Source organism: Carassius gibelio, chromosome B3, assembly GCF_023724105.1.
Source record: "Carassius gibelio isolate Cgi1373 ecotype wild population from Czech Republic chromosome B3, carGib1.2-hapl.c, whole genome shotgun sequence".
In the NCBI taxonomy this organism is placed as follows: domain Eukaryota; kingdom Metazoa; phylum Chordata; class Actinopteri; order Cypriniformes; family Cyprinidae; genus Carassius; species Carassius gibelio.
Window position 1 is genome coordinate 33,626,721 of NC_068398.1, and position 11,564 is coordinate 33,638,284.

At 40.1% G+C, this 11,564-nt stretch overlaps 1 protein-coding gene across 2 annotated transcripts in view; it reads left to right on the forward strand.

Annotated features, from left to right (window-relative positions):
• Positions 1-5,963, forward strand: part of axin2 (axin 2 (conductin, axil)) — a 30,265-nt gene extending 24,302 nt beyond the window's left edge. For both annotated transcript variants that reach the window (XM_052552560.1, XM_052552559.1), the window contains exons 7-11: positions 511-678; positions 881-1,093; positions 1,185-1,265; positions 2,344-2,511; positions 4,540-5,963. In XM_052552560.1, the coding sequence (XP_052408520.1) occupies positions 511-678; positions 881-1,093; positions 1,185-1,265; positions 2,344-2,511; positions 4,540-4,666 (757 nt within the window). In that variant the 3' untranslated portion in view covers positions 4,667-5,963. The remainder of the gene's footprint in view (positions 1-510; positions 679-880; positions 1,094-1,184; positions 1,266-2,343; positions 2,512-4,539) is intronic.
• The last annotated feature ends 5,601 nt before the right edge of the window (positions 5,964-11,564 follow it).

Below are 11,564 nucleotides of genomic sequence, written 5' to 3' on the forward strand. Positions count from 1 at the left end.
AAAAGCCAACAGGAAGTACTTTCCTGTATGATTTTTGTTAAGTTCTTGCCATTTCCAGGCCTTGTCCTTTGATGAACTCTGCCAACAGTTTTAATCTTCAGATTTGTTGAGGATTATCATAAGGGCTTTGCAACATTAAATTGTGAAGATCTTAAGTTTTTAGTCAAAGGACATATCCTTGAAGGCCTGACAAAATTTGATGTTTCGCCATGAAATAGGAAGTTGCTGTAACTCAGGCAAGCAATGTCCAATCTGCCCGAAACTTAACATGTTTCATGAGAGTCCTGGCCTGAACTACATCTACATGCCCATATTCAGTTATAGACACAGCGCCACCTACTGTCAATAGCAAGTGATATGTTTTACACTGTGATGCACTATTAGCAACACCATAAAATATGCCATTGTGTGCTAAACATGATAGAAAAAAGCTTTAATATCTCAGTACCTTTTAATTGTTACATTCTGGAATTTTTCAGCTTCATTTTTTTCCCTTTTTCCTTCTGCTAGGCATCCCAGCTCTTTATCTAAGCGTCTGTGTAAATCTGGAGAGGACGTCAACACAGAAGGGTTGGAGACCACTCTCCTCCAGCTGCCAGCTGACAGTACAGACCGCTCTCAAAACGTATGGCAGTGGATCCTGGAGAGCGACCGACAGGCCAAGCACAAGCCCCACAGGTCTGTCTCACAACTCTGTGGTCATGATTACATTGTAATCTTGGAAAATACTTGTGCAAGCGCATTTGCACACTAGTTGTCTTTTTGTTACTGAATTGCACAAGTGTTTTAAAGACTGAGGCTTCCCATCTGTCCACCCTGATTCCTGTGAGCTTTTTGTTCTCACATTGTACTTACATATTCAAACTTTCTGTTCTTGCAGCACTCAAAATGTAAAGAAGCCGCAGTGTTTGGATCCCACGCGCACACACACCTGGGGAGGTGGCGGAAGCAGTGGGCATCTCCGTCCCCACCAGCCCGCACACCCCTTCGTTCAGGACCCCACTATGCCTCCTCTACCCCCTCCCAACACCCTAGCACAGCTGGAAGAGGCCTGCAGACGCCTTGAAGAAGTTTCCAAACCCTCTAAACAGAGGTACGAGCTCTAGAATTTAAGATCCTCTATGTCAGTCTTGCTAAAAACTCTTGATTGATTCCTGTATTGACGTATGGGTTACACTTCACAGACATTCAACATCAAGCCTTCAGAGAGACAAGAGTCACCCAGTGCCTGTGCAGAATGGCAGTTCAGCGTTTCAAACTGATGAGTATGTATCTCTTCTGATTGTCATTGCACTTTAATTCATTTTCATTGATGAATGGCACAAGTTGCAGCCATTAGTCTTTCTTTTCCTTCATAAACTCCTGGTTGGTCTCTTTTTTTTTTGGTTCTGGCCCTAGCCAGTGTTTGAAGTGTGGGGCATTGGCCACCTGATGGCAAAACTCTTTTTCATTTTTAATTGGCTGACCTTCAGTCCTGGTCTAATGCTAGAGGGCTGTCTGAAGTAGCACTACAAAGTGAAGAAAGGGGCCAGGGGATAATCTTGTCCATTTTTCTTTTCACTCATCTCAGTCAGCATTTGTGAAACTTAAAGCACAGCATTTGAGCCAACTACTGACTCTGAAATTTATATATATATTTACCTAGTCGTAGAGCCCTGCATGTGCCTCAGATATAGGCCCTAACCCGGCCCTGGCCCGAGATGCTCCGACCCTCAGTAACCAATAAAGATATCCGATCATAACAGACCATTATCAGGCCTGATATCTGAACTGGGAAAAGCCACCACTGCAGCAGGTTTGAAGAGATGACCAGACAGTGAGGGAGCTCATTGAAGTTTATGGACTTAATGCGAAGGCAATGTCAGTTATTAATAATAAATACACCAATGTTTAATACATTAGCCTATGTGTACTCTGCGCATATTTAGGCACAATGAAAGGAGCTAAATGAGCCAGAGCCCGATATGTAAACCCCAAAAAATGGCTGGAACTTGGAACTCGGGTTTGCAGACCTCTACCCAGTCATTGACTAATATTTAGAATTACCATATTCTTAAAGTTTGATAATTAGGTCTTAGATTGTTTTATCATTAATCCTACGTATGAGCTATTATTGTAATATTGATGGTGTTTTAAGGACTCAACATGAAAAATATCCATACGTGCTTCCACAAAATCGAATCCTGATGGATAAAAACCAGTTCCACCCTAAATATTTCCGGTTGTGTTACAGAATTTCGATGTGTTGTGCATGCCATCTAGTGTGGTCTTTAAGACCTAGCTAATATTATGCTATGCTATGAGGATATTTACATTTGTGCTCATGTGTTTGTGTCTTTCCAGACCAAAAGATCTCAAGAAGATGTCAGGTTGCCACAGTAGTTTGGGCTCAGAGACAGTGGTCACATACTTCTTTTGTGGTGAGGAAATCCCATACCGCCGGATGATGAAAACACACAGCCTCACACTCGGACACTTCAAGGAGCAACTGAGGAAAAAAGGAAACTACAGGTATACTTTCAATTCTTACTGCAGAATTTTTGTTTAATAGTCGATATTAAGGCTGCTGAAGTTTTGTAATTAGCTAATTTAAAAAGAAATTATGCAAGGTATTTATTGACTTGTTGGTTTTGTTGGTCTCTTCAAGACAGTGATGTTTACTATAAGTTATTTACATTAGCAGTAAGTATGGAGTTAAGAGGACAGCAAAGAAACGGGTGGGTGCACAGCGAAAGACAGAAAGAAAGAAAGAAAGAAAGAAAGAAAGAAAGAAAGAAAGAAAGAAAGAAAGAAAGAAAGAAAGAAAGAAAGAATGAGGGAATTTTAACTGTAGCCGTTTGGTCACATCTGGGATTGATTTCATCTTAAGGCACATTTAATAAGCAGCTCTTTGAAGCCCAGGCCTTTCATTTGATGCACAAAGACTTGCACACATTTTTCAGCAATTGTATCAAGCTATGTTGCTCTCATACATTTGTGTGTGTGTTTACATAAGACTATCAGTTTTTTTTTATGATTTTTTCTAATTTATATCAAAGCCTCTCTTTGTGTTGGCCTTTTTATTTGAATGGGGCACTGTCAGATGGCTGCCAGTGGTTTTCCTTGTGCATGTTGACTCCATAAAAGCCCATTTAAAGCAGAACAGACCAGTTGAGTAACTTTTACTGGTAACTATGCTGGCCATAATTTTAGCTCCCCTCTGACCAAAATCTGTAATGCTCCATGTGATTGCATTGTTGTCCATATAGATGACTTGTTTTGTCAAATAGCTTGTTTTCTGAGGCCCATATTCTACATGAATATTGTCAAAAGATCCCCATGTTAAGCACCCCTCTCTCAATATGCACATTTTCAGGGAAAAGAGAATTCAAAGCTGATGGTTTTAATCGCAGAAAATGTGTGTAGTTGGGTCATTTCAACATGGCAGAAATTCAACAAAGAACAGTACTGCCAGAGTTGCCAGACGATATTGGTGCCAGATGTTGCGAAGAGAAAATCTTGCCATATAAAACATGTTCCAATGGAAAGACTTCTTTCTCTTTTTCTTTCTTCTCCCTCTCTTTTTTTTCGAAACAAATAAGAGCCATGCTTCCCTTTTGAAGGTTTTGCGGAGGAGGATATAGCTTATTCTCCAGAAATAAGGATGTAATTATGTGCCATGTAGCAGTATTCTAGTTTGTTCCTCATTTATGAAGTTGGGTTTGGGCAGTGGGAGAACAATGGATTGTTTCCGACATATTGAAAGAAGAAAAGCAACTTTGTTCTTGTCAGTTGTTGTTTTGAGTCATGGTTATTCCTGTATGTGTTTTATGTGCACTGTTTCTATGACTTGGTGGTGTTTGCTTGTAAAAACCTAGCATGCACCGCAGCGCAAGTTAGTAAGAGGGGGCATTTTCCATTACAAAGCCAATTACTGAGGCAGACCTCACCACTCCCTCCCCTCCCACTGTTTTCTCTTCCTTCTGGAGGAGGTGGAGATCATTAGTGCATCAGAGGTGGAAGGAAAAAGACAAGTTGAATGATAGAAATGAGGCAAACAGGTCATCCGTCAAGGTCAAAGACTAGATTAAGGCCAGACTCATCCCGTCGCAATGTTGTAATGAAAAAAGCTAGAGTAGACTCTACGGCACCCTAAAATGTCAACCTTGTGAAAGATCCCCATCATTTGCTCAAGAGCTCCCAATTAGACACCAGAGGCCTGATGGTAGATGGGTGGTAGTGTTTAACCGACCCTCTAATTTAGGCTAAAGCACCCCCCCCCCCTCCCTTATAGTGGAGTGCAACAGAGTATAGCACTAGTGTCTGATATGGATAAAGTCGACACAAAATGAAACATTTTAGTTCTGTAATGTGATTTATTTCCTGTTGAAATGGGATATTAAGATTGTTTGAGTGTGTCTCTGTATGACATATCCATGGGGTCTTTAAGTTTTCATAGGCTTGGTAAACTACTTTCTGGATTGAAAGAATACCATTTTACCTGTTGTCATTTATGAATGCCATCAACAGTTTGTTGACCGTATGTGTTCTCTGTTTTAGGTACTACTTCAAAAAGGCCAGTGATGAGTTTGAGTGCGGTGCCGTGTTTGAGGAGGTCTGGGACGACTGCACAGTTCTGCCCATGTATGAGGGCAAAATCCTCGGCAAAGTGGAGAGAATGGACTAAACAAGCATGACAACCCCACATGTGGACTTACCAGGCACTCAAAACTAACTCAACGAGTGGAAAATGGACGTTTTATGAAGCTAAAAAAGTTACGATGTTTAGCTTACCAAGCTATTGAAGGAATACTAGCCAATGAAGTACAGAGGGATCTGAAGCAGCAATGCATCATGAGAAATTGATCCTTTGATTTGGAATGCTAAGAGAGATGTTATGACCAATGAAGACGCTGTCAACCACTTGTTTTTGGGACTACAGCACGCCAACACTGGTGTGTTACCATACCATGGACTGCTGACCAGCATTTGTGATAATTGTAGATGTGTATACGTGTGTTGGATGCGAGAATGTGTGCATGTGTATACAGAGGTGCTCATATGTACACAAAGTTATAATATGCTTCTGTCACAAGTTAAAGACTTTATTCCTATTTATTGAACGTTCATTCCCCTCATACCTGTGTTCAGATGTTGGACAAGCTGCTTATTTGATTGGGAGATTTTCAATGTTATACATGCATGGACGGATGTCTAGAGTCACGCGACCTTAACTCAACAGACTGTACCAGGAATCTTCTCTTCTTGCCAATGAGAACGAACTGTGCTTCAGACCAGCACGCCTCTCCAAACCTCTCTTCTGATTGGGTGGATATTTCAACCTTAATTGCCCAGCCAATAGCTGATGTGATGTGTTGCATCTTTAGTGCCTTTGGTTTAAGGTCCAGACATTGCACAGGAACCAATAGCCTTGTCCTGGAACCTGTTCCAAAACTCTTAAAACACTAAGTAATGGGAAGTCATGCTATTTGAAGAACAAAACACAAAAAAGGTCATCTTAATTTCAACACTGTCTGGGAGATCAGAGAGTGTGCATGGAAGGGGGCTAATGTCCTGTGTAAATGTTGAATGGAAAGACCTGGTGTAGCCTATTTAGAACAGCTGAGCTCCAGGGCAAACTCTCAGAATGCACTGGCAGGAGTGGATGAGAACATGCCATCGCTAGTGTATAATACATTACCTGTGCCTACATGGATACCATGCTGTGTGCTGCCCTGTTTCAGGGTGTGAATATTCCCTTGCTTTTCTGAGGGGTTTATGTTTAAAATAATTTTATATTCTTTGGATATCTTGTAATCATGACATTACGTTTCAGTGTTTTCCTCCCCCGATTCTGTTTGTGTTTCACTTAAATGTAAATTATGCATTATATAGAGCTTCATTTTAAAGACAACTTGGTACTTTAATTATTGTAATTATGAAGAGATGTAGCCTTTATTAAAAGTTATATTTTTTAAATGAAAGCTAGTATGTTTGTGTGGTTACTGTGCATTTGTGTCTGGTTGGAAGTGATTATTGCACCCTCATTTGAGCATTCAAGAAATACATTGGTCAGTTTGTGTTTTCCCTGGGAATCAAACCCAAAATGATCTTCACACTGAATCCATGCTAGTCTATGCTTCACAGAATTGGAACACATGTATTGGATAGCCATTTAAATAATAATACTTAAATGCTTTGAGAATATTTTGGGATACTGTTGATTCACCTTTGTGTAACTTTTACCATACCACACATTTCCCCCAAAATCTGGGCCAAAAAAAAAAAAGCCTCAAGATTACAGATTTAGTTGAGCTTGCTCATGATCTTTACATTATGAGGGCTCATCACTCTCTTATATGTGCCATTCTAACAGGAAGTTTGGTAAGAACATGATGAATGATAGCATGAGGATGCCATAAAGAGGCTCCCCGATTGGCTGGTAATCCCATCCATTAAAGTGCAGGCGGGGTTCCTGCCAGTTGGGGGTAACTCTGTGGCTGTTTGTACACCATAGAAGGCTTTGTTCATGGATCATTCCCCCCGTCAGCTCCCTCCAGCCCTGCCCCAGCACCTCCATGCTTAATTAAAATCCCACCCCCTGTAGCTCCTTCCATGAGAACCCAACTCCAAGGTGAAGGCCTTTCCCAGAAAAACCCCTATTGCTTCCTCCAATGCATTTCTCAAGCTTCAGACTGGCCCATTAGGAGGGAGGGGGATGCAGGCATCAGGTTGTTTTTGTCGCCATTTTGACAGAGAGCGCAATCTGTTGCCGGAGTTCTATGTGGGAATAGTTTTATCTGGCTGCCTTCATTCAGTATTTCAAGTGTTCGCCAAAAAGTGGAGGGAGGAGGTTTTAATAGTGACATGCTTTTCTTGAGTGCCTCTCCACACTTGGACCAGGCCCTGGCTTTTACCTCTGCCCTGGGAGACATGAGCTTTGCCAGGACCTGGGCAGCTGGTTTTTCTTGGGGCTAATTGGAGGATTAGAATGCTTCTGGAAGCACCACTGGCCCAGCATGCTCAGAGGCAATGCTGTGGCATAATGAAGCACTTCAGATCCCGGTGAGAAATCCCAGCCATATTTGTTCCCATTATCAGCCTTTAATTTGCTCCCTCATAGAAAATTAATAAATGCACCAGTAATTTGGCCACTAGAGTCCTTTTTGCCTGCGTGCATGAGCGCGTACAAGCTCAAAGATAGGTTGGAGTGCTAAGTGTTCCTGGCGTGTCTTACGCGGATGCATCCTCCAAATGTTTTTTTTTTTCATGTGGAATGCCAGATACAGCCTGGCAGAGATCAAAGCACGCCTGACCCTTGACTTGTCACTTCCCTTCTCCTAATTGTCCTTCATTCCAGCGAGCTCTATTTTAAAGTTTCCTGTGCTTTGATCGTGAAACCATTTAGGAAACTCTTAGCTGTATTTCCCTGAACAGCCACGACCTTCCCACCTAAATGCACCCCGCAAACCTTGGTGGAAATTGCAGGTGCCATCTGCCGCCGGAGGGTGAGTTTAACGTTGGTTGACTTCAAGTCATTTAGACAATGTCGCAATGTTAGATTGATGATATCAGTGCTCTCGTTTTCCCATGGCACAAAGCGTAGCACGTGGGAGGCAGCACAGTAACCATATCAGGCAGTGTGTGCCAGGGGCTCGCTCTGAGGAGCGCTAACTGTTTCATTCACTTCATTGTGTGGGGTGGTAATTGGCATTAAGCGCTACTCTGGCGGCTTTAACCAGCTTCTGTGTGTGTGAAAAGGAGAGAAATAGACAGCTAAAGCTGCCTTAGTTCACTTCCCAGCCAACATTAGCTCGCATGGCAGGCCAGGGATATTGTGCTATCTCACTTTTGTTACACTTAAGAGAGGGACTCCAAACTGGTTTTGACCCAAAAAAAAAAAGAAAAAAAGGGGTCTCTGTTGATAGATTTATTTGCCAGGTAAAAACACTCGGCTGTGAAACGCGGGAGAAACAGAAGGGTGTGTGTGTGGGAGGAGGGTTAAAGGATAAATGAGGAAGAAAAAAGAAGGAAAAGAGTGCGACAGAGACTGAGACATGGGCTATTGCCAAGAGACACATCAAAGCACTCCCTTGATGTTTATTTTGAATGGGCACTAATGGTTTCTGAAGGCAAAGAATTGCAGCAGGAAGGCGAAAAGAAAGAGCAAGAGAGACAGACAGAAGTATGGAGCCAGGCAGCAATCCTGTGAGGGCACAAATATTCTCATCTTGTGTCTCTAAAAGGAACAGCAGGGTGTGGTAATGGTGGCGATGCTAAGACCAGGTTATGATTACATCCACCCATATTCTGGGTGCACTGCTTTGAGCCTTTGCCCAATGAGCTGCGCTTGTCTTTGTTTTTGTAGTTGATCAGCCATTTATAAATGTTTTTCCTGACCCACAACTTTTTTGTTTTCGTGCCCATTCTCTTTATACTGAAATCAGCAGATTTTAAAGACATTGAACTAGCGCTAAATAAAGAAAAGTGTGCGTGTTTGCATGCTTGTGGGTCCTGGAAGTAGATAAAAGGAGCCAGAAAACATACCACATTGCTGCGGCTTCTCTGTGAATGCAGACGGTCGATGACTTTAGAATGTGTCATGTCTTCACTTGCTCTAGCGCCTCAGTTCCAGCACCCCATGATGTTTTGCCTGCTTCAGGGGAGACTTTTATGTCATATCTCCTTTGAAACTCATACAAAATCTCCTGACATATCTTTTGCCGTGCCTGAATATACCCAACTGAATCCACACAGCTGTCACTGCAGATCTATTTTTCAATCATCTTCCTTTATTTCTATACTAATACAAAATATGTCCTATATAGATATTTAATTAATTTTTCACAATAGAATACTATTTTGGGTAGTTGGGTGTAATGTGTTACCATAAAATAATTACTGTAGTTACTTTTCTCCTAAAAAAGTAGAGAGAATTAATTAGTTACTTCTGATGTGATTGCATTAAATACCAAATATTTTTTATTATTTATTAAATAAACTTTTTATAAAGTTTAATTTGTGTAGTAAAATATTTACACTGTTCAAGATTGAAGAAAGATTTAAAGACAATTACTTACCAATTACTTATAATATACAGCAAACTACACAGTATACACTGTATAATACTATAAATAGCAAGTGAATGTGCAGTATTCGGTGATAAACATTATTTAAGTGAATTTAGGGCTTAATTCAAAGTTACATATTAGCATTATCTGTTATATAAAGATATGGTACCATGTTGCAGGTGAGTGGTCAAAAGTCCATTTTGAAAAAAAAAGAAGAAAAAGAACAGAATAAGTTGCAGTGCATCCGAAATCACGTACTGTCTGAGTAGGTACTACATTTAATTTTTAATTTGAACTTACTATGACTTATATAGTATGGGTGCTTCTCAATATCCCTCCTTGTTTCCTCGCTCCTCCGTCCTCCATCCTATGACCCGGAAACAGATAGACCTCAGACATCTTGTAGGACATCTCAATTCTCTAACTGCACCGTGGTTGCCGTGATTTTGCCAAGTAAGACATGTTCCAGTATCAACATCCTGGATCAACACTACTGTGCAAAAATACAGACTAAACTCAATCCATACCTCTAAACCTAACCCTACCCATAATATATTCCCCAAAACAATGTAAAATGATAGCTGATTAATAAGGGTGTAGAAGCACCTATCCCTGATCGTAAGCCTAAAACAGATATTTCCTGAAAAGTTATCCCTCAGTTCTGATTGGTTAATTGGAATGTTGTTTCAGGATCAACAAGGATGTTGATCCAGGAACATGTTGTACTTTGTGAAATCATGGTCACCAAATATGGTGAGGAGTCTCCCTTAGGAGTCATGAGCGAGGAGACACAGGATTATTATTTGCAGAAGTGTTTTATCAACTAAACGTGATGCACGCATAAATTCTTTTCCCCCTTCACATCTGTAGTAATAATTTACTTTTATATTTTACCTTTGGAGTTTAAGTAAACTGTACATGTCATTTCAACAGGGTATCTTGCTTTATTAGTATTTATTATATATAGCCTTATATAACAAACTTTAACAACATACAGTATGGGCAGATCCCTTTAGCGTAGCTAATGATGCTTTAAAGTAATACTTGAGTGATCAAGAATATCCCAATGTTCATCCTTTGATTCCTCCGTTCTCATTTCTTTTCCATGAATACTTCCCTAGTATCCTAAGGGAGTGGAGCTAAGACGTGAGGAAAGGAAGCGAGGATGCACAAATAAGAATTGAGAAGCACCCTTTGAATTAAATTAGGACATATTGCATCAGCCATTTTGTTACTATCATGTGACCTACCAGCGTCAGTAGCGTTGAATCCTCTCCGGTGGCTTCATGGGTAGTAAAGTGTCCATTAAATGTGCACTTAAGAATCCATGCCGAAGTAATAGGTCATCCTGGTATTTTTCACTTACTGTTTTTTAAATAATAAACATTTGTATATACTACTCTTTTGGCATATTGTAGCAATTTTTTTTTTTTTTTTTTTTTTGCATACTAAATAGTAGTCAAATATTTGGTGTTGGTTAATTTTAGTTTCATATGTCGCAAAGGAAAACGGAAGTCAAGATGAGCACATTATGGGATACAGTATTCCATGTGCTCTGTTGTATTCTGTAAGTTTTGTCAAATATTGTAAGCCACCCTTATATTCCATTTAAATAGAAGATCTGCATACAATGCACAGTATACATGACATGTGTGCAGAAACTGTATGTTTGTATGACATCCCAAACAAAGCCTCAACATATGGTCAAATATATAAATGTTTGTGCTAAATAATTGTTTGGAACTAATTAAATTTTTATTATTATTATTATTATTAAAAAGAAAAGAAAAGTAATAATAAGCACAACATCTTTTGTAAGTACTTTTAAAAGCTAAAAGCTATTAAAAGCTAAATCTATTAACTAACACAAGACAGATCCCTCCCCAAAATGCTATTTAACAGCTGTCTCTTAGAGCCCCTGAATGGGTGGATAGCTTCAGAACAATTCTTATACTGCCTTTTATATTGAAAGGTCATCACAATATTGTTAAAATACCACTTTCTGCACTTTCATCATGAAAGGTCACACTATATACCTGAAAAGCCCTTTGGAGTCTTTAAAGGTACGCGACAGTGCCTGCTGCCATTGTTGAGTCAAGCATTCCCTTGAGCAAGTATCTCTTCTTTTAAGACTTCAGGAGAAAACTGTCCTTTTTGAAACCGAGGTTCGGTAGAGCAACAATTTTATTTTGTAACCTGTATTGGATGTAAACTTTAATACAAGGCAAACAGCTTTGTGCTTAGTCAAATAGCTCAAGTGCTTAGTCAAAGGTAAAGAGTATATATAAGCTTGTATGATCCTAAAATTCCCACATTATCTCTTCTACTCTGTTTCTTTTAGGGTCTTCATATACTTATGCGATACACCAAGCAGTGGCATATCAAAATGATCACCTTTGTGCTTGAAACCATCTGCAAACCTTTTCATGACACATTAATAACAAATGTGATCTTTCTTGTCCACCCTCTCTTTGGCTGGCTTGAGTGAAGGTACCTCAGTATTTGGCCTCCTCC